The sequence below is a fragment of the Gambusia affinis genome, linkage group LG23, assembly GCF_019740435.1.
Source record: "Gambusia affinis linkage group LG23, SWU_Gaff_1.0, whole genome shotgun sequence".
Taxonomy (NCBI): domain Eukaryota; kingdom Metazoa; phylum Chordata; class Actinopteri; order Cyprinodontiformes; family Poeciliidae; genus Gambusia; species Gambusia affinis.
The window spans coordinates 3,839,012-3,861,611 of record NC_057890.1 but is presented as its reverse complement, the minus strand read 5'-3'; the positions used below and the strand labels follow the sequence as shown (position 1 = coordinate 3,861,611).

Below are 22,600 nucleotides of genomic sequence, written 5' to 3'. Positions count from 1 at the left end.
CATTTGCCTATTGCTACTTAACAAACTGCAAGAGTTGATAAAGATGAGGGTACAAGACTAGTCCAGCAAGCAAAATCACACTGGAATAGTTAAAGGTGAGCTCAGGAGCTCCTGCTTACTCTACCAGGTGAGAAAGCCATCTGGCATCTTCCTTCTTGAACTGCTTCTCTGTTAAGCTGCGTCTGATTGGACGTTACGCACAAACACACCCACTGTCCTACACACAAGCCTGCAGACCAAACATGTCCAGTCCGAGTCCTAAACTTTAAGTCTCATGTCTCGATCAAGTCCTCTAACCAAATATGTAAGTTAGTCTCACAGTCATAATTGATTCGTAGAATTTATATAGTCTTATTGAAAGGTGGGGCTAAAATTCGAAATCATTAAAAAAAACTTGCGCTGATGTTTTGCAGTAAAAAATGCACCAAAACTATCCATTAGTTTTTTGTTTTTTTTTTTAAAAATCTGTTTATTGTCTTTTACAATTCAAAGAGACATACAGACAAATAATTCACAAGTGTACAAAACACTTAACAAAACTAAAAGAAAAGAAAACACATTAACAATTTAAACATTCAAGGTGACCAGCATTAGTTGATTACAGTGAGACAAAATATTTTAAGATTGATATCTCAGGGGAGTATGTAGAGACTTAGTCCAAGAGATTTAATCACAGTCCACAGGCTAGGAATGAGGTGAAGGCAACGTCCTCCCTGGTTCTAGGCATCCCGACGTCAGTGTTTAAGTTTCATACATTTGGAATTAACATGAAGATAACAGATTTACAGTCATTATAAGAATAATAAACATAATCAAAATTAGCCAGAGTACATTCAGTCAATCCTCATTATGAGTATTTAAATTTTCCAAGAATAGCAAAAACTTTTCCCATATCTTTTGGAACACATAGTATTTACCTTTAATCATAAAGGTGAGTTTCTCCAAGGCAAGAGAGCTTGATAATGTAGACATCCAAGTTTTTAGCTGGGGTCTGGTTACAGATTTCCAGGACCTGGCTATACTATATTTAGCCTGCACCAAACAATAAATTATGGACTTTTGATCGACCTTGCTTATTTGAGTTTGAGCAGGAAAAATTCCTAAGACACACAACCTAGGACAGAGATTGAGATCAATACCAATGATAAGTGAAATTTTATCCAAAACCTCCTTCCAAAATTTCTGAATCTCAGGACATTCCCAAAGGCAGTGAATCAAACTGCCTTTATCTCCACATTTAGCACATGTATCCGGGATGTTGGAATTAAATTTATTTAGTAATATTGGAGTAACATATGTTCTCATCAACCACTTGTATTGGATTAATTTAAATTGAGTATTAATAGATTGTGTCTGTGCCTTTAGACAGGCCCTCTGCCATTCTTCTACTGATATGTTACATTTCAAGTCTTCACACCAAGCCAGTCGTTTGTGCTCTGAGGATGTCTGGGAGCTGTCTTTGATGATGTTATAAAAGCGGGATATTAGGCCCTTCTTCAAATGGTCATTTGTTGCCAATTCTTCTATAGAAGTAAGAGTAGGCAATGTTAGAGATTTTTGAGTACCCATGACAAAACTTCTGATTTGCAAAAACTTAAAAAAATGTTTAGTTGGAATGTCAAATTTTTGTTTCAAATCATCCATTAGTTTTGGTACATTTTTCAAGCCTATACATTGAAAATATAATACAATATTAACAAGAAAAAGGAACAGGGTTATTTAGCTAATTTAGTTTTCTGTTAAAAAGCTGGAAAACTTGTTTTTACAGTCATTCAAGAGAAATGTCATATCAATTAAGAACAAATCATTCATACAACTGTATTAATGTAGAAATTTGATTATAGCAGCTTGGATGCACTGACTCTGCAATGCAGGCTAAAAACACAGTATTAGACCTGTACACATAATACTCAGAGAGAATCATTCTATTGTAGTAATGGAAATAATGTTACCAGTGCTAAGTGCAGATTACACTAATAACTAGGTAATTTAATGGTTTTTTTTAAATTAGCATGCAAAAAATAAACAGATATAAATGCCTTTATTGTTAATATAACGTTAGCTGCACAACTCACTATATTATTTTGACTCATTTTTTTTTTTTGAGTAATTTATATATCAAATGTTTATGTCAGTGTTACCTCCAGAAATGTGTTGCTCTGTGATCATGTAATTTGAGTAATTTCTTGAAAAGCACCACACACAGAACACAACTGACAAGATCTAAGCTAGCATAGCGAGCATATTAATGCAGAGCGCTACACTGATTTACATCAAAATCCATTCAGTTGTGAAAAACTCTTAGAGGCAGCAGGCCTGAGAAAAGACATTTGAGATCAAATTGGATGTTGGGAGATTAGATGGGGTTATGGTTATGTTCTTTTATTGAATATTTTGTGGAATGAAAGCTTTGATACGCCATAAAGTGTCCTTACATTTCCCATAAAACACAAACCCTGCATCTGCTTCTTTTTGTTAATATTTTTCCCCTCTTCCGCACAGCTGGATTTGTCTGTATCAAAAACATCAAACGGTAAGTATGTGTTACCAATCACCAATAGTTACCAGACCACACAGATCCACAGTCTTCTACTTCTTCCATGTGTCTTTAAAATTCACCTCTGGGGGCATATGTGGGACAAAATAACATCTAACATATTCTTAATTATGGGTTGTGGTGGGTGGAGGTCATGTGGAAGGTAGTGAGCCTGAGTCATCTCCCAGGCATCCAGCAGTCGGACATTAACTTTTTTGAATATTGCTCTGAGTATCTTGTCTCGTTGCAACGCGTAGTAATCATCAGTGGTCAGAGACTCACGTAGCGTCAGCCGTTTGGGATTACCAGTCCTGATGACAACCAGAGTATCTGGAGCTCTGGTCAACAACCGCACCACTGCCCTCCTTATGCTCAGCAGACGTCGGATGTAGACCTCCACAGGGTAAACGCCAAAGTGTGCCCAGACGCCAAAAATTACAACAGTGTTTGTGCCTCCAACCACGTTGTCCAGTTCGTTGGCAACAAAATGGAACTGGCTGACCGGCAATGGAAAAGCACGGAGGGGGGGGCCGTGGCAGCGGAACGTCAATAAAATGTTGTTTTTATAATCCAAGGCCATAAGGGGCCCGGTTTGTGGGGGGGTTTTCAGGTCAAACTTCTTGAGATCTGAAAGTGTAACAGAGAACAAGTCAGAAGGAACCAATTTCAATTGTTCTCAGACATTTCTACTGAGTATCTACCTGGAACTTTAGCTATTAAGAATTCAAACCACTGCCTGACGGTGGAGTCTCCATAAAGATGGAGAACCTTCCCTTTCAGACACTGGCTGATTGCAGTGGCGTCGTTAAACTGATGAACTGTGGTGCCATCTAGTGGTCGCCATGCACCCTGGTAGTAATAACCAACAGGACTAGCTCTCGTGGCTTCTCCTAGATGAGGGGAGATTCAGAAGAACATCCAAAAAAGAAAAGAAAACTAAAATGTTGTTAAGATCACTGAAGACTTAGGAAAGTCATTACTTTACAGAAACACCTTTCTGGATATCAAACTTTTACCCAATTATACAAACAGCAACTTTACCTGACACATTATCAGGGACTGTTTTATTGGGAACTGGAAGAAAAAACAAATTATATTTACTGATTTCGTATTATGATAGTAACCTGAGCAGAAAAAACAGCTGTTCTACATTATTGTAGTTTCATAGCAGATCAGTGTTTTACGGTTTATTCAAGAAAAAAGGCATTTCTTTCTAAATGAATGTGTTACATGCTATGCAACCACATTTAACTCCATTTTATGTACCTGAAATAAAGTCCAAAGAGATCATGTAAGTTATAAAATGCCAGTGAACAAAGTTGTTTTGAGAAAGCCGCGCATAGAATAACTGCTTACATTGTTTTCAACGTATGTCAGGCAATTCATTGTAACACATTTATGACAGTAGAGAAACTTTTACCTTTTAGTTTTGGTAAAATGGTGATGTTGGAGGATCCTAAAGATGGAATGGAGACTTTCAAGTTGACACCACTGTAAGTAACAAGAGCAAAGAAACTGTATGAAACACTTGTTACTAAAACCAAAACAAATTTTAACTGCTAATTCCAATGTGCAAACTTACTGAATGGCACATTTTCTTTACTGTTCATTCAATTGACTTCAGTTCAGACGCAGAGACATTTTCCTTTTGTCTATACTTTTGAGATAAACCCAAAGTAGTTAAGTAGTAAAGTTTTGTTGATATAAATATCAAATGGAGCATAATAGTGAAAGCCTTAATGCTCCACTTTTGAAAGTAAATCTGTTCGGCTTCGTTGCGGCAGTCAGACGGCAAGTCTTAGTGCTACACTACCAGATAGGTTACATTGAAAAAAAAATGAAATAAAATTGTCTGAGATAGTAACAAGAAACAGATATTGTCTTCCTTTTAGTCTTACCGAGGACATTTTGAAAGTATTTCACACAGACTTTGACTGTTTCTCTTGAATGTTGATGGTATGTTTTTCTGGTTCGGCAACATATTAGTTTTTGTAGATCACTTCTGAATTCTAAACTCCTGCACTGGATATGATTCAATGTCATCAACAACAAAAAGATACAAAAACAAAACAAAGCCACAAAAAAAAAACTCCACCTGAAAGCTGGAAAGATGTCAGTTTTTTAAGTAAATACATGTCTGCTTCTGAAGTCTGTGAACAACAATCGACTCCCCTAAAGTCTTATAGTGAGCAATGAGACGAGTTTTAGGACATTTCTCATGCAATAGAAAAGAGCTGAATATAAACTAATTATTACTTTTACCTTTGAAAGAGCTTGGCCTCGTTTCCTGTTGGTTGTGGCACAAAACCTTTGAAAGCGTGGATGACCCTGTGTTCACATTTGAGCGTCTTTGGCTTGTAGCAGAACCAGGGCTCACCAGTGTGAGTGTCCGTGAAGTTGCACAGCTGCTCCGGGGGTTCCTTGAGGCACACGTTACAATTGGTAGCCTCGGTGACTGAGCCTGAGCGGAAGATGCTTTCGAAAAAAATTCTGCCAGGCTTTTCCATGTTGACTCTCTCTAGGACTGTGACTGCCTCACTGGAATGGACCAGGGTCACCTTTTTGAAAACGACAAGAAGTCTCACAACACAATTTCTCTTGTGAAGTAAGATTTAAATATGTGTAAAACCCAAAAAGTCAATGTTTTTATTCGTGTAAGATAGATAGTATCTAACACAGAAGGATTTCTCATAGCAAATGAACTGGAATAATATATCACTTCTCTGGTTCAGAACTGGAAAATCTCACTGGTAAATGTGACATAGTACTATGTTGCCAAAGATATTTACTTGTTTGCCTTCAAATACAAGTTGAGAGACATCGGATTCTTAATCCAAACGGTTTGCATGATCAGTGATCTCCCTTGTAGTTGTTGTTGGGTGATTCCTCTCGGGACATTTATTAAGTACATTAGATCAGAATTTCTTTTATTGTCATTGTACATGAAGAAAGCACAATGACATTTTAAAAATTGCAACTCTCTGAGGCAAGTCAAATGACTGAATAAGACAACAATAAATAAGTCTATCTTAATAAATATAAAAAAATATAGTAGAAGCAGAACAACTGGGATGTCAAGGAAAAAATAAATAAGGTTTTAGATGAATTAGCTGTGCTCAGGGCAACAGCAGCTCTTGGGTAAAAACTGTTTTTTTTTTTGTCTGTTTGTCCTTGACTTTATTGCCCTCAGGGGCAGGAGTTTGAAGAGGTGGTGGCCGGGGTGTGAGGTGTCCTTGATGATACTGTGGGCTCTCCGGAGGCAGTGGGTCTTGTAGATCTCCTCCAGAGATGAAGAAGGCAGCTATTTAACCTCCGGGTGGTGTTTGTAACTCTTTGGAGTTGCTTTCTCTCTGCCGCAATGGAGCTGGAGAACCACAGCGGGATGTTGTTCTCATCCCACTGTGGTTCTCCACAGACCAGTGATAGAAGGACACCAAGAACTCAGTTCTCAGCTTGTTCTTCCTGTGAGTCCTCAGGAAGTACAGTCTCTGTTGTCCCTTCTTCAGGACTGAAGTGGAGTTAGAATTCCAGGTCAGGTCTTCACTGATGTTGGTGCCCAGGAACTTGAAATTTGACACCCTATCCCCACTGTCCCCATGTATGATGATGGGTTGAATGTCTGGTTTACACCTCCTGGCGTTGACAATCAGTTTGTGGAGGTGGAGGTGTTCAGACGGAGGTTGTTGGTGGTGAACCAGACAGTCATTCCACCTCCATTCCACCGTGGCATCATCAGCAAACTTTATAATTTTGTTTGGGTGGGTGAGGCTAAAGTCATGGGTGTAGAGTACGGGGCTTCACACACAGCCTTGTGGAAAGCCAGAGCTGGTGCTCACTGCTGAGGACAGGTGGGATCCTACTCATCCTCTGGGAGTGGATCCATAATCCAGAAGCACATGTTGCGGGGGAGACCCAGGTCCCCCAGTTTCCTCACCAGTCTGCTTGGAATGATGGTGTTAAAAGCTGAGCTGAAGTCCAGGTAGAGCAGCCTCGCGTAACTCATATGATGTTACATGTGTGCCAATGTGGTGCGCATAGTGGCAGCGATAGCATCCTCTGTAGACCAGTTGGCTCTGTATGCAAACTGGTGAGGGTACAATTTAGGTGGCAGATGAGAAGTAGTGTGACTGAACCAGTTTTTCAAAGCACTTCATGTTGATAGTGCCACTGGCTGGTAGTCATTGAGACTGCAAATGTTCTTTTTTGGCAGAGGGCTGATGGTGGAGGACTTTAAGCATGGTGGGACGGAGCACCGGATGAGGGACTGATTGAAGATGCTGGTAAAACCCCAACTTGCTGGTCTGCACAGTCTCTTACACCATCAGATCTAGCAGCTTTCCGGGAGTTCACTGCCCTCAAGGTAATCCACACTTCTGTGCCTGTACTGTGATGGTCTGGCCGTGGAGGGATGTTGCCTGCAGTAGGGGCACGCTGGTGATTTAGAATCAAAACAGGTGAAGAAGTGATTGAGCTCCTCTTCCAGTGAAGCAGGGGATAGAGGTTCAAGCAAGGGTCAGTCCCAGGCTGGAAAAAGGCAATCTTGACTTCTCCCAATGTTCCATTTCATACAATTCATTTGCCATATTGGTTTACTGGCAAATAGTAAACCCATATTGCATTGGATTGTCAAACAAAGATGCTTTGTTTATTATTTCAGAAAACATCTCTCCATTTCTGTGTTGTGTACCAAGAGCCGTGCATTGCACTTGCAGGTGTAAGATGAGGAACCCCATTCCATAATACTCTATTCTCTGTTCGAATACAACATTAAGACCGAAAGTTTATAGCCCATTGATTCTACAGGACATTGGCCACCTTTGGGCACTACATGCCTTAGCATCGGCTTAAATCTGTAATTTTACATGCTTAGCTCTTTGAGCCAGAGTTGCTTTTGCTCCCCATTAGTTGATACAACTTCACTATCAGATGACTGTTGAATATTTAGTAGCAAGGAAATTTCCCAACTGGACTTACTGGATAGGTCATAACAAATCATGGTACCACACTGGATTCTTGAGAGAGACAAAATATTTTACAAATGCTTGTAGAAACAGCCTTTGTAAAGGTTATGGACAATATACTGTGGCGATATTGTGTATTTATTGCTCTAAGTTAGTTGCACTCTGCTTGTTTTGTGGAGAAACAAAATGAGTTCAAGAACGTCATGCTTATCTTGGGACTTTGTACTGCACATTATTCGACTATGTGTTAATTGGGGTTCCATTTTAGTTTAATGATCCAGCTACTGTAGTGTGCCATGTTGTCTTTGCTCCTGATGTTTTTGTTTCATTTCTGTTGCGATTGTTTTCTGTCTCTTATTTGCCTGCCTGTTACAGCTCAATCTTAGTAAATGGTTGAAATGTTTAATTCTGCTATGTTTATTGCCTTAATCAATTCTCCTTGAGCTATCTTTAATGTCCTAGCTGGGTTTTTTTAATCTAGTAATTAGACTCACTTTTATCCAATTTCCTGATGTACCTCAGAAATAGTTAAGTGGTGACTATATTTCCCAATAGTCAAGAAAGTTTTCTTGTACCATAGATGTCAAGAGAAACAGCAACGTTTGGTTTGGCCACGGTATACTTCATCAGACACTCCTGGAGCAGCATGAGATGTTAATATTTCAAAAAGTACGTTTCTGCTTCTTCACATCAGTCACCACCTTTCAAATTTCTAATATGATAGGCAACAAGAGGAGAAAGGTTTGTGTAGAAACATTGTGGTAAAAACAAGCAGATGTAGGTCGGGCCAAATTAAAAAAAGGGATCTAACACATTACCTGTCAGGTCCTCAATATCCAGAAGTCGTGACACAAAAAGCTTATTTAGGTGAAAGTAAAAATTCAGTCTTACCTCAACCTGCGCGCTTCCTTCCCAAAGTAAAGAGAATACAGCCGTGTAGGAACCGTTGCGATGATCAAAGACTTTCCCCACCACGCCTGCGTGGACAGTTGGGTCGTGCAGTCGACCAAATAAGACATCGCCACCAGATTTCTTGGGGCGACCAAGAAAGTCATTTATTTTTATCAAAACCTTCAGCTGGTCGCCAACATGCCAACTCCCCCCTCCGTCACGTGGAAGAATGGTGAAAGTGCTGTGAGCGGGATGACTGGTGTCCTGCAGATAGAAGTTGGCTGGGACAGACGGTGTTTCAGGCCAGGTGATGTGGTTCTTTAAAAATTCCAACTCGAGAACATCTTCAGGTAACACAGAGTGGAAGGAGCAGAAACTGGTCTGCTTAGGAGGCTCAATGGGACGTTTCAGAGTTCTGGTGGTGGGAATCAGAGCCTCAGTGGTGGGGACTTTCTTCTTCAACAAGAGAATAATGTTTAGAGGTTGAACAAATCAAGTGCCAGAAAATCATAGTTTATTTACAAATTGCTAATTTATTGTGATAACCTTCTAAAATACATTTCCATGATTTTATATATTGAGGTGACCCTGTGGTAGCATAAAGCTATCACTGAATATTTTGTTTGAAAACCCAAAAATTTCTTCTTTTTCCCCATCTGGGCTTTGATACTTTTAATGAATGTACCTCAGGTAGTTAAAACAGGTCCAGCTTTCCCAGAGATCGTGAGTTATCAGTTAAAAAGCACCAATAAACTAAATGAACTAGGGCTACAGCTACCGATTATTGTATTAACCAAACCTTCTATCCATAATTCTAACAATAAATAAAACATAATACAGTGTAGGGTTAATTTGGTAAGGTTTTTTTCCATAATTGGATAGAAAAGCTGATTAATAGATTGTTATTATTTATTTATTTTTCTTTGCAAAATGACATTAGCTGAAGGTCAAACTATGCCACTTGAGGAGTACTGGGTAAAACATATTTACAGTCAAAGGTTTTTTTTCAAATGCAAAATGTATACATTTTGTACGTTTTTGGTTTAATTACTGCTCTGACTGTGTTGCTTTCTTAACTTTACCGTCTGAATGCTCTTGGAAAACATATTCCTTGCCTAAATTGGTTGACGAATTCTTCAATAATCAATCCATCACGGTTAATCCATTTGATTGCTTCAGCCCTGAATTGAACCCTTGTTGTCTTTCTTGACATATGTTACTCATTAAGCTGATTGCAACAACTGTGCTATGTGTATGGATGATGATGTTTATAAGGAAAGACCTTTGGTTAGCTACTTTCAAAGGACAAAATTTAATATTTAATGGTTTACTATGTGGTATCTTTTATAACTTTGTATTTCGGTGTTTTTATGATGTAAAGCACTTTAAGCTGCCTTGTTGCTGAAATGTGCTATACAAATAAACTTGATTCATTGAACCTGAAAGCTGTACTTTTACCAGCCTATACTGCTTATGAAGTTGACGTTCATGTTTGAAAGATGGCAAATACTCACCTCCGCTAATTTACCGGCGAAGTGATCAGCGATGTTGGGATTGCTAAACATGACCCATAAGACAACAAAAACCAACAGCAGAAAGATCCATCCGATCTTCAGAAGAAAACGTTTTCTTAAAGCTTGGCCTCCCAGTAGGAGTGACGACTCGATCTGGCTCTGTGTTAAAAGAAAATCAGAAAAGCACCCAGGTTAATGATTATCTATTTTGAAAATAATCCAGAGCCGAGTTACTGTTCGTGAGGGATGTCAACCTTTTGACTCAGGCTTGTTGGAGCAGGAAATTTGATAGCTCTGCAGATTACTGCAGGTAACTCTGTAGATTCTAATCTACAGAGTAAACAGAGAAAGGTTAACTTTACCTGAGTTGTTGATTATTATTTTGCATTTGACTGTTGTAAATTTAGCGTCGCTGTAGGCTCAAATAAAAAAAAAAAAAAAAAAAAAAGGTGAGGCGTGCTGTGGTTGCGTAGGGGATAGCACATTTAAAGGCCTTGAGTCCTTGACGCGGGTTCGATTCCCGGACCCGCGACATTTGCCGCATGTCTTCCCCCCTTTCCTGTCAGCCTACTGTCATATAAGGGACACTAGAGCCCATAAAAAGACCCCCTGGTGGGTAAAAAAAAAAAAAAAAAAAAAAAAAAGGTGAGGTAAGTCTACATAACTTTATGTGAAAAAACAAAATCCGAGCACAATGGGAGAGAGCCAGAACACAACGTCTACAGGAACCACATTTATGCTCCCAACATTTCTCTCCAGAAGACTTTGAGTCATTTTTACAAGCAAAAATTGATAAAGGATCCAACAGGTGGTCACAACCCTCGCAAGCCAAAAACCAAATGCCCCACAACATACACCTCAACCCTGCCACAGGCTAGTGAGCGAGCGAAAGACGCTGGAAGAAACATTAGAGACAAGCAGCACTGGAAGCTCTTTTGAATAAGTAAATTATGTTGCTTTTAAGCCTGTAATGAATGTGAAATCACAGGCCTCTAAACAGGTTTTACCGGTCTGAAGACCAAACCACACACACAGCACTTCAACTACTTAATTGCTTCATTTCCGAAGCTGAAGTTAGCAACAGCAGCACAAACAACAACTTATTCAGCCAACTCTGTCCTCTTCCTCAGTTTAGTCCGCTTTTCTTCATTACACCTTGTGATTTCTACTTTCCCATCTACTTTCTGTCCGTGAGAGAACTCACAGACAGAACACCTTGAGCAAAAGTGGTTCTTCAAAAGGAGACCTTACAATTTCCATTTGAAGCTGCTCTAGTAGATCTGCTATTGTCCTGCAGTCTATCTTAATGATTTAGGTGCATATCCATTTAAACACTTAAAAATCAATTTTAAAAGATTATGATTTATAAAATTAGAAAAATCCAAAATGCCAAATTTAGCCAAAATGTGACAGTGATGGAATCTGATTGGCTTTTGATATAAAACTTTCAAAGCCCGATTATAGAGACTTGCTAATGGTCTGAGTGAAGTTTGACTGGTCTGAGACCAGACAGTAGCTCCATAGGAAAAATGTGAGAGGATCATTGAGTTAAAAAACATCTCCCCACAGTGAAGTGTTAAACAGTTTCTAACAATTTTAAAACAGTTTGTACTTGATCTAACAGTTTTGCTGATTTTATCAACATGGTTCCTAAAATTTAGGAATTATTCCTAAATATTTTTCCTCTGATACTTGCTCTATGGGGTCCCCATTGATCTGAATATTCAGTGACTGTAACAATGTTTTCATGATTGAAAAGCAAATACATTTTGTTTTCTTAAGAGTTAAACAAGAATCCTTCAGCCATGATGATAAACTCTGCAACCTGTTTTTCACTCACGACAGTACTGCTCTTTTCTGATGGGTAAGCAATGGTGTCATCAGCACACATTTGCAGGTTAACCTCAGGACAAATTTCAGGAAGACTGTTAACATACAGACTAAAAAGGACTGGACCCAAGATAGTTCCTTGTGGATTCCCTGTTACTATTTTACAGAAGACAGATTTACTGTCGCTAATGACACACTGTTTACGATCATTTTGTTTTCTTTGTATTAAGAGTTAAACAAGAATCCTTCAACCAAAATGATAATCTCTTCAAGCTGTTCAGTGTCAAATAAGTGGCATTGTTCCTTTCAAAAGAAATGAGAAATGTTAGTTCATTTTTTTTAGTTTACCTTCGTGTTTTTCTGCATCGTCGGCACACGTCTCTGCTCGTCCTCGTAGTTATAAAATGAACGAACCAGACGTTTGTTAATTTTACCCGCCCTCCTTCCTTATCTGAAAAGCAATAATGTCTACCATCTTGTCATAAAGTGGTGTTGGTGGCGGTGAGGCAAAAGCAGCAGACCCAGATGAGGTGTAGAGGATGAGTTTTAATAGTGAACAAATATCCAGAAAACAGTCCAAGAACCTGGCAGCACTGCTGAGCGGAGGCTAATGCTCATTACAGGTAGCAACAGGGAATTCCAGAGGACTGACCGCAAACTCAGGGAACCTCAGACAAACATCAGAACAAGGACGTGACGAAGACGTAACTCAGACGTAGGACCCGACCGAGACACAGGTGACACTAAATACACATGAGGTAATCAGGGAACGAGACACACCTGGGAACTAATCACGGGGAGACAGGACAACACAGAGACTCAGACACACAAGAAAACTAGAAATAAATACACAGATAAACATGGAACCTGACACATCTATGACACTCCCTGACTGTTAAGCTGGACTTTCCACTTCTGCATCATGCTTCAAATGCTTCATTCAGTATTTCTGTTTTGAGAGCTAATCATTTTAATTGTAATTATCTTGGTAAAATGTAAGAACTTTGAATATGATATAAACCCTTAAACTGTTCCTGTATTCAGGGAGATGTAGACTTTTAAGCCACTCCACTGTATTCTCAGCAGGCGCCGGATGTAGACCTCAACGGGGGAAAGTGCTGAAATGCGTCCAGATTCCGATTACAACAACAGTGTGGGTCCCTCCGAGTGGAGCATCCAGTTCGTTGGCAATGTATCTTAGCTGATTGGCAGACACAGAGCTGAAACAGATGGGAGGGCCGTGGCATCAAAAAGACACTAAAATGTTATTTGGATAATCCAAAGGCAGCAAAGGCCCATTTTGCTTTGGACTTTTCAGGTCAAACGTCTTTAGACCTAAAAGCGTAACGAAGAGAAGACATTAGATTGTGGGAGGAGCCAATTTGAATGACTGCCAGAGGAATCTATTGGGCATCTACCTGGTGACGTTTCAGTTAAATATTCACACCACTGTCTGATGGTGGAGTCTCCATACAGGTGGAGCACGTTGCCTTTCAGACAGCGGCTCATTTTGGTGGAGGTGTCAAACTGAAGGACTGTCACGTGATCTCCAGACACCGTTGTAGTAGCAACCAGAGGGTTTGGTCCTCAGAACATTTCCAATTTTCTCTGGATTATCTGAAGCACAGTTGGAGAAAATAAAAACAAGTGAGAGAACTAAGGAACCTAAAAAAGAATAATGAGAAACCAAATTGTTTAATCCATCTGCTTGGAAATGTTCTGGCAGCAAAGCTTTTGGTAATGCTCCATCGTAAATATTAATTTTATTTACTAAATAAAACGGCAAAAACTGATGGTGTATTTCTCTCTAATTCAAATAAATGCTATCAGAAATAGCATTTATTACAATGTGATAGGGAATTGATAGTTTTACCATTTATTTACTGATGTATCTGGTGTGTTTTTATACTTCTGCAAAATGTAAATTCCTGTTAAAGACTGTTACGGAAAATTATTATCTTTAGTGCTTAATACAGCTAATCTTACCCCAGGTGTAAAGGTTATAATGAACAGTCTGATTTTGAACAAATTTCTTAATTTTAAACAGGCTTGTGTAAAGGATTTGAAACTAAAACTATTCTATCGGTAAATATTTAGAAGTAGGTCAAATCTGTGATCTCTCTGTGAGGTTCCTCCTGCTGTGTTATCAGAGGTCAGGAGGGCATAAAATTAGTATTGCCTGTGAAACAGAACTCGGTTGGGTTCACAGAACATCAAAGGTTTTTTAATCACATCTGGCATGGTTTAAACTAAAATGCAACATAGAATGTTGAGATCATTAACATTTTTCTAAGTATCAATAGCAAGTTTATAATTAAAGTGCATTATCTAAGTTTAGAATGGTGAATGCTGAATGTATTTGAAAATTGTACTGTCTATGATAATATCTGAACCAAATGGAAATTGTTTCAATGAAAATGTGTTGTTTAGTATTAGAAAACTGTTCAGGATGTATGTGATAAGGCAAAGATTCAAATCTTTGGAGAGGATCAATGCAAAACTAGGTTTGTGAAGATAATCTTTCCTTAAACTAAATTACTTGATTTGGTCGGGAGGCACTCCGAATTTCACAGGTATCTGTGAAGTCTTGTTGTATGCTTTTATTTGCCCAAATGGCCTTAGAGCCCAGGAGACCAGGATGCAGCTGCTTGCTCCATTGCTCTTCCAGAGAGCAAATGGCCTTTGATCTCTGGCGTGAAATTAGGGGAAGTTCTAAGTTTTATTGGCGTCCAAGGTAGCATCTGATTGGTCATACAGAGCTACACCTCAATTGAATACATTAAAAAGTTAGGAAACACCTCCACTATAAGAGATCGAACACAGTGATAATAATGCAGATTGCTGGTATATTTCTGCCGTTTTGGCATCAGCCTTCTCCAAAGACATGTCTTTGCCTTTTCTTTCTCTGTCATTGTCCCTTTGTCTTTTAATTCTTTTGTCTCAGGTAAAGAATGTATGTCTCTGTAACTCTGCAGTTTTCTTGTTAACTCATACGATGCTTGTTGTGAGATTAAACTTTGTAATTCTGTGACGTCATCACGCATCGTTGTTCCTGCTGCCACACGCCGCCCTGCCGGAAGAGCCAGGTAACCTGGACCATAAGGAAGAGAGCCAAGCTTTTTCCAAATTAAGCTAACTTAGTAATTCTCTTCCTCAACAAGACGTTTCCATACAGTGTGCAGACGGTTTCGCAGCTGTTTATGAAAATCGATAACATATTGTATAAACCTAAGCTGTCAAAGAGTGACCATGCATGGAATGCATGTTTTTGTACTTCCCTGTGCTGTTGAATTATCACTACGACGACACAAATGTGCTTAGACGTAAATAAATATTGAAGGGCTACAAGGAATTGAGCAGTGAGTTGTTAAGAAATAGTTTGGGTGAAAAGCTTCAGGAAGGTGAGCAGGGAAATGGTGAGGAGATCCAAAGAGGAAGGTCTCACCAAAAGATGGTTGGAAGGTAGAAGCAGGTTACCAGAGTCCAAAGAATGAGGAGGGGGGTGGGATATGTTTTCCCAAGGAGACGCAGCATGGACAAGTTTCAGAACTCAAGGAATGTAAATGAGAAGGTAAAACCAGATGGGCAGGTGTTATGCCGAGAAACGCATGCCTGCCGAGAATTGCATCCCCTGTCGCGGGAGCGCGCATCGCTCTAAACTCTCGCATTTTAATGATGAAACGGACTGAAATATGACCGAAGACGAAACTTTTAAAGATATTCATAACGTTATCACGTTTCTTAACCATGTAAGCCTTAAAACGGTGGGTTTTATATCGCAGATTAATTGAAATAACTACGGTTTTTACACATTTATTGGGACAAATGAGTCGAACGTTTTTCAGTCAGTGTCTGAAGAAAATGCTCTCCGCATTTGGTTTGAAATTTTCCGATTTTTCTTTTAACATCATATTAGCTTAAAGTATTACAAAACAGAGGCCCATTATGTAGAACATTTTATATCATGCTTAACTGTCTAGCCTATTAATGTAGAGGGGATGCATTATAATGACTGAGCCTGCCAATATTTGTATCCCCTGTCTATTGTTGATATGAAACGTATAGCAGTAGCACAGAGAATAAGTGTCATTATGTAGAAAAGGTAAAGTCCCTCTTAACTCTTCATTTCTTAAAGTTAGCAGAGGGATGCATTTTTTGGCATAGCAAATTATTAGCTTGCCAATATATGTAGGCCTTATATATTTTCCACAAATATAATTCTACTGATACAAAACGTATACCAGCAGTTCATAAAACAAGTGTGATTATATAGAAAAAGTAATTTCACTCTTAACTCTTTATTTCTCCATGTAAGCAGGGGATGCATGTACAGCAAAGCCTATTATTGGCCTGCCAAAATATGCATGGCCTCTCTATGTTCTTCAAATATTATCCTATTGATATAAAACTCATACCAGTGATTCATAGAACATCTCTGATTATGTAGAAAAGGTGAAATCCCTCTCTAATTCTTTATTTCTCCATATTACCAGGGGATGCATTTTTTGGCAATATGGATGTTGAGCCTGCCAAAATATGCATGCCCTATCTATTTTCCTCAAATGTTATCCTATTGCTATGAAATTCATACCAGCAGTTCATAGAACTACTCTGATTATGTAGAAAAAGTTATTTCACTCTAAACTCTTTATTTCTCCAAGTTAGCAGGGGATGCATTTTTTGGCAATATGGATGTTGAGCCTGCCAAAATATGCATGCCCTATCTATTTTCCTCAAATGATATCCTATTGCTATGAAATTCATACCAGTAGTTCATAGAACTACTCTGATTATGTAGAAAAAGTTATTTCACTCCTGTCTTTTCATTTCTCCGTGTTAGCACGGGGATGCATTTTTTGGCAATATGGATTTTGAGCCTGCCAAAATATGCATGCCCTATCTATTTTCCTCAAATGTTATCCTATTGCTATGAAATTCATACCAGCAGTTCATAGAACTACTCTGATTATGTAGAAAAAGTTATTTCACTCTGAACTCTTTATTTCTCCAAGTTAGCAGGGGATGCATTTTTTGGCAATATGGATGTTGAGCCTGCCAAAATATGCATGCCCTATCTATTTTCCTCAAATGTTATCCTATTGCTATGAAATTCATACCAGCAGTTCATAGAACTACTCTGATTATGTAGAAAAAGTTATTTCACTCTAAACTCTTTATTTATCCAAGTTAGCAGGGGATGCATTTTTTGGCAATATGGATGTTGAGCCTGCCAAAATATGCATGCCTTATCTATTTTCTTCAAATGTTATCCTATTGCTATGAAATTCATACCAGCAGTTCATAGAACTACTCTGATTATGTAGAAAAAGTTATTTCACTCTAAACTATTTATTTCTCCAAGTTAGCAGGGGATGCATTTTTTGGCAATATGGAAATATATTTGTGGAAAATATATAAGGCCTACATATATCGGCAAGCTAATAATTTGCTATGCCAAAAAATGCATCCCTCTGCTAACTTTAAGAAATGAAGAGTTAAGAGGGACTTCACCTTTTCTACATAATGACACTTATTCTCTGTGCTACTGCTATACGTTTCATATCAACAATAGACAGGGGATACAAATATTGGCAGGCTCAGTAATTAAAATGCATCCCCTCTACATTAATAGGCTAGACAGTTAAGCATGATATAAGATGTTCTACATAATGGGCCTCTGTTTTGTAATACTTTAAGCTAATATGATGTTAAAAGAAAAATCGGGAAATTTCAAACCAAATGCGGAGAGCATTTTCTTCAGACACTGACTGAAAAACGTTCGACTCATTTGTCCCAATAAATGTGTAAAAACCGTATTTATTTCAATTAATCTGCGATATAAAACCCACCGTTTTAAGGCTTACATGGTTAAGAAACGTGATAACGTTATGAATATCTTTAAAAGTTTCGTCTTCGGTCATATTTCAGTCCGTTTCCTCATTAAAATGCGAGTTTAGAGCGATGCGCTCTCCCGCGACACAGTCCGTTTCCTCATTAAAATGCGAGTTTAGAGCGATGCGCTCTCCCGCGACAGGGGATGCAATTCTCGGCAGGCATGCGTTTCTCGGCATAACACAGGCCTGGGAGCGGAACGTCTTGTTTCTGAGATTGTGGCTGATACGCTGGCAGGCTGAAAGAGTTTATCACTTCCTTTCAGGAGAGGGGCAGGGACACACACACACACACACACACACACACACACCCACCCACGCACACACACTGATCTGCATACAGCTCTGTGAGCATAACAAAGTGAGGACGACGATGGAAATTAAAGCAAAGGTAAATAAAAAAAAGAAAGACCCAAAAATTGCTCCATTTGTCTCCTTTTTTTTCCATCTGAAATTTGAGGGCTTCTTGAGATTGTCCAGGTGTTTTCTGCCTAACTTATGTTAGCCCAACCAGATTTAAGTTAGTCTCCCCTGACTAACCAGACGCCAATATTTCCTTCATTCTCAAGTCCAAACCTTGACAGGTATGAGTATACAGTATGGACAAAATTTTTACCGCAGTTTTCAAATGACTTACTAATCACTTCCGGTTCCTGGCTATCATGTTTATTTAGTTTTACCAATGGTATTTGTGTTTGAGTTGTGATGCTTTTATTTTGAAGGGGCGATTAACTTTTAGCGCAAATGCAGCTTAAGGACAGTTAAAAAGGAATGTTTATGACGTAAATAAAGACTTGTTTTAAATTATGTGTAATTAAAACTGTCATTTGTTCAATTAACTAACATGGCTTGGCTCGAAATCCATTTGTGTAATCCCCTCAATACATGCATCCTTCACACCAACTGAGACAGGAAAAGTACAAGGAAATGTTCTCTGTTTTTATGCTTCTGTCTTTTAATACAGAGTGGAATGAAGACACTCCTGCTAAACGAAGGCCGAGCTTCCAGAAACCGTTGCCTCATGAAGCGCAGCTTCATCCTCCTCTTCGTGGTTTCATCTGGGGTGTTGTTCGTGCTGTACTACATGGACTTCAGCGATCAGAGCCGCTGTAGATCCGGTGGGGTGAGCGCTTGACACGTTTTGTTAATTTGTTCTAATTTCATAAGCACCATTTTTAAAGTCCTAAAACTTTGCTCATTGACCTTTTTCCTGCTTTTGCTCCAAACCGCTGTCTTAGGGTGACCATGTTTCGATTTAGACAAAAAGAGAAACATTTGTGCCGATTCTGAAACACTTCACCGAAAAACCTCCACGCTGTTATTGGCCGATGCTAGTCATTCTTTAACGGTCCGAGAAATAAAACCGGCGATATTAACAGCCAGTATTTATTTTCATGTTGTTGGTGTTTGAGTGTTTTAATAGCGAACTGGTCTTCTGGGTGATCTCTTGTGCGAAATTCTGTTCCCCTGTGAAAATCTGTTCCCCCTGTGTCGGGAGCGCGCATTGATGCCAGAAAGGCGGATGTGAACATTTTCACGGCGCTTCTGATCGATTTCTCGGTAAAACAACTCATATAATCATGTCAAGGTTGTAACGTTCAGTTTAATCGGCAGCTGTTGTTTACAAAATTGTAAAGTAATTAAATAAACGAGGTCTTTTTACGCTGTTTTGTGTAAACAGCGTATACAACCCAGTAAGATGAGTTTGAGTTCATAGTTGTAAAGTGACATAATGGAAAAACGTGATGAAAGCTTTAGGAAGGCGCATTTTAAACGCCAAGAGAATCGGTCTTTCTTCAACTTTTGTCACTTCAGCTTGACAGAAATAAAAGTCAGTCACCAAACGCAATTTTTCAACATGTAGTGTGTATTTATAGTTTTTCATTGCTGATATAAGAGGATGGTAGCTGGCTGATAGCAAGGCACAAAAATTAAGACTTCCTGAAAAGATGAGAGTGTAGACTTTCTGGTAAATCTTGTTCTAATGTAAAGTATGACAGATTACTGGATTGAGGAAATTTCTAGTATACTACATGCTACCACACATAACAATTTTTGAGAATTTGGAAACAGTTGCTCTTTATTCCCCAAAGTTATGGGAGGAGGAGAGGAGAGGATGGATATTTCAGCTGCCTAAAATAATCCGTTCCCCCTCCATAAAATGGGAACAAATTAACTTACCAGAAAATCTTTTACTGTGCTTATTCCTCTCATCATCAAAAACAAATCATGTAAGTTTGGTACCATTTGCTCTAAATTTGACAAAGTTATGAGGGGGGAACCATATATTTTAGCCACCTGAAATAATCCGTTCCCCCTCTGTAACATGGGAACAAATTAACTTACCAGAAAATCTTTTACTGTGATTATTCCTTTCATCATCAACAAGAAATACTGCAAGTTTGGAAACATTTGCTCTTAAATTGCCAAAGTTATGAGAGGGGAACCAAATATTTTAGCTGTTTTTACCACCTGAAATAATCTGTTCCCCCTCCATAAAATGGGAACAAATTGACTCACCAACAAGTCTTTAACTGTGTTTATTCCTTTCATCAACAACAATAAATCATATAAGTTTGGTAACATTTGCTCTAAATTACATTTTGAAAACTGTTTGATATTTATACTTGCAAGACTTTGATATAAGGCAGCTATGGAAAGATAGTTTAAATCCAAAGGTCCCTTATCTTTGAGAAATGAAGAGTAAATTTTTCCAAAGCACAGTTAAACCCTTTCTTGTAAATTAATTTGTTCCCATATTGTTATAGATGGGGAACGGATTATTTCAGGTAGCTAAAATATATGGTTCCACCCCCATAACTTTGTCAAATTTAGAGCAAATGTTACCAAACTTACATGATTTATTGTTGTTGATGAAAGGAATAAACACAGTTAAAGACTTGTTGGTAAGTCAATTTGTTCCCATTTTATGGAGGGGGAACGGATTATTCCAGGTGTCAAAAACAGCTAAAATATTTGGTTCCCCAATTTAAGAGCAAATGTTTCCAAACTTGCAGTATTTCTTGTTGATGATGAAAGGAATAATCACAGTAAAAAATTTTCTGGTAAGTTAATTTGTTCCCATGTTACAGAGGGGGAACGTATTATTTCAGGTGGCTAAAATATATGGTTCCCCCCTCATAACTTTGTCAAATAAAGAGTAAGTATTACCAAATTCATAGGATTTGTTTTTGATGATGAGAGGAATAAACACAGTAAAAGATTTTCTGGTAAATTAATTTGTTCCCATTTTATGGAGGGGGAACGGATTATTTCAGGCAGCTGAAATATCCATCCTCTCCTCTCCTCCTCCCATAACTTTGGGGAATAAAGAGCAACTGTTTCCAAATTCTCAAAAATTGTTATGTGTGGTAGCATGTAGTATACTAGAAATTTTCTCAATCCAGTAATCTGTCATATTTTACATTAGAACAAGATTTACCAGAAAGTCTACACTCTCATCTTTTCAGGAAGTCTTAATTTTTGTGCCTTGCTATCAGCCAGCTACCACCCTCTTATATCAGCAATGAAAAACTATAAATACACACTACATGTTGAAAAATTGTGTTTGGTGACTGACTTTTATTTCTGTCAAGCTGAAGTGACAAAAGTTGAAGAAAGACCGATTCTCTTGGCGTTTAAAATAACACAAAACAGCGTAAAAAGACCTCGTTTATTTAATTACTTTACAATTTTGTAAACAACAGCTGCCGATTAAACTGAACGTTACAACCTTGACATGATTATATGAGTTGTTTTACCGAGAAATCGATCAGAAGCGCCGTGAAAATGTTCACATCCGCCTTTCTGGCATCAATGCGCGCTCCCGACACAGGGGGAACAGATTTTCACAGGGGAACAGAATTTCGCACATGACCTGATTGTCCGTGTGATATGTGACAATAATGATGATGTTATAAAACAATTTTTACATTCCAGACGTTAGTTTTTGTCAGTATACACCTCAGTGAATTTAATAGATGAACTCTCACTTTGCCTTTTTAGACTTTTTGTGTCCATGTGACTTTCACAATTCAGTTTATCACCCTCAGAAACACACATGATCACCATGTCCACGTCAAGCAGCGCTTCACCATCCACTTTGAGGCAGCCGCCCACAACGGCCTGAGGGAAATTTATTTCCCTCAGGCCGCTGCAAGTGCACTTATTGACGCTGCAAGTGCAGCGTCAATAAGTAACGCTGCACTTGCACTTTGTAAATATTATCAGAGGAGAACTAACCAAGCAGAGGTTCTGGGAGAAGCTGTGGTAGTCCATGTCAGTTTAAGGACGCCAATTCATCCCCTGAAGAAGGAAGAAAAACCCAGACATTTTCATCAATTAAAGAACACTCCCAGTCTCTCCTCCCCCGCCCCCACATACACACACACACACACACACACACCTCCAGATGCTCTGGACAGAATGGGAAAAAGTGAACATCATGTCAAGGGAAAAGACAACATTTGGTCACCCTTAACTCCCTCTACTCTGCACACGTCCGAATCATCTCATTCTTGTCTAACTAACTGTCTCTAACTAACTCAAATCTTAACTCTTGTTTTCAAACCCTCTTGCTGCCATCTTGTTTGTGCCGACATCCTGAAATCCTTTTTGTCACGCTGCCAGCCAATCTTCTGGTTTACTGTTCCACCTTTCTCTCACACCTCCTCTTCCAAGGCTGGGCTTTAGATTAAGGGTGTGTACATTTTATTTTTGTTTTACATAGGATGTATTTGAATTAATGCGTTGTCTTTTGATTTCACAGAAACTCTGCATTTTCAGAAAGGTGTGTACACATTTCGTCCATTTTGCATTTTGCATTTTTTAATCAACACGTCTGTCTTATCTTAAGGTCAAAAGGAAATGCCCATATGATAGATTGAACAGGAATAAGGATCAAACAGTGTCCAAAAAAATTTATATGCACTTTCCAAAAACAGGTAAAGCTAAATTTATCATCTTAAATGTTATTTT

General features: G+C 38.6%; 2 protein-coding genes across 8 annotated transcripts in view; one reads left to right on the top strand and one right to left on the bottom strand.

The window, feature by feature from the left end:
• The window catches only part of LOC122826290 (NXPE family member 3-like), a 35,423-nt gene that overhangs the window by 6,909 nt on the left and 5,914 nt on the right, over positions 1-22,600 (top strand). The window contains exons 2-4 of one of the 4 annotated variants that reach the window (XM_044107960.1): positions 8,078-8,166; positions 18,588-18,746; positions 22,392-22,412. In XM_044107960.1, coding sequence (XP_043963895.1) covers positions 8,149-8,166; positions 18,588-18,746; positions 22,392-22,412 — 198 coding nt within the window. In that variant the 5' untranslated portion in view covers positions 8,078-8,148. Of the gene's footprint in view, positions 1-5,686; positions 6,897-8,077; positions 8,167-17,885; positions 18,015-18,587; positions 18,747-22,391; positions 22,413-22,600 lie in introns of those variants that run through there. The other 3 variants (XM_044107961.1, XM_044107959.1, XM_044107957.1) reach the window with 3 other exon arrangements.
• On the bottom strand, positions 449-12,441 carry LOC122826291 (NXPE family member 3-like). Of its 4 annotated transcripts, none has more exons than XM_044107962.1 (8): positions 12,081-12,441; positions 9,903-10,061; positions 8,389-8,844; positions 4,799-5,094; positions 3,957-4,027; positions 3,578-3,610; positions 3,238-3,426; positions 449-3,163 (listed from the first exon to the last, which is right to left on the bottom strand). In XM_044107962.1, exons 1-8 carry the CDS (start codon positions 12,096-12,098, stop codon positions 2,616-2,618), a joined length of 1,770 nt encoding a protein of 589 aa, XP_043963897.1. In that variant the 5' UTR covers positions 12,099-12,441; the 3' UTR covers positions 449-2,615. The 4 variants fall into 4 exon arrangements, with proteins under 4 accessions (XP_043963897.1, XP_043963900.1, XP_043963898.1 ...); XM_044107965.1 differs by having other exon boundaries at positions 4,799-4,956; XM_044107963.1 differs by having other exon boundaries at positions 8,389-8,841.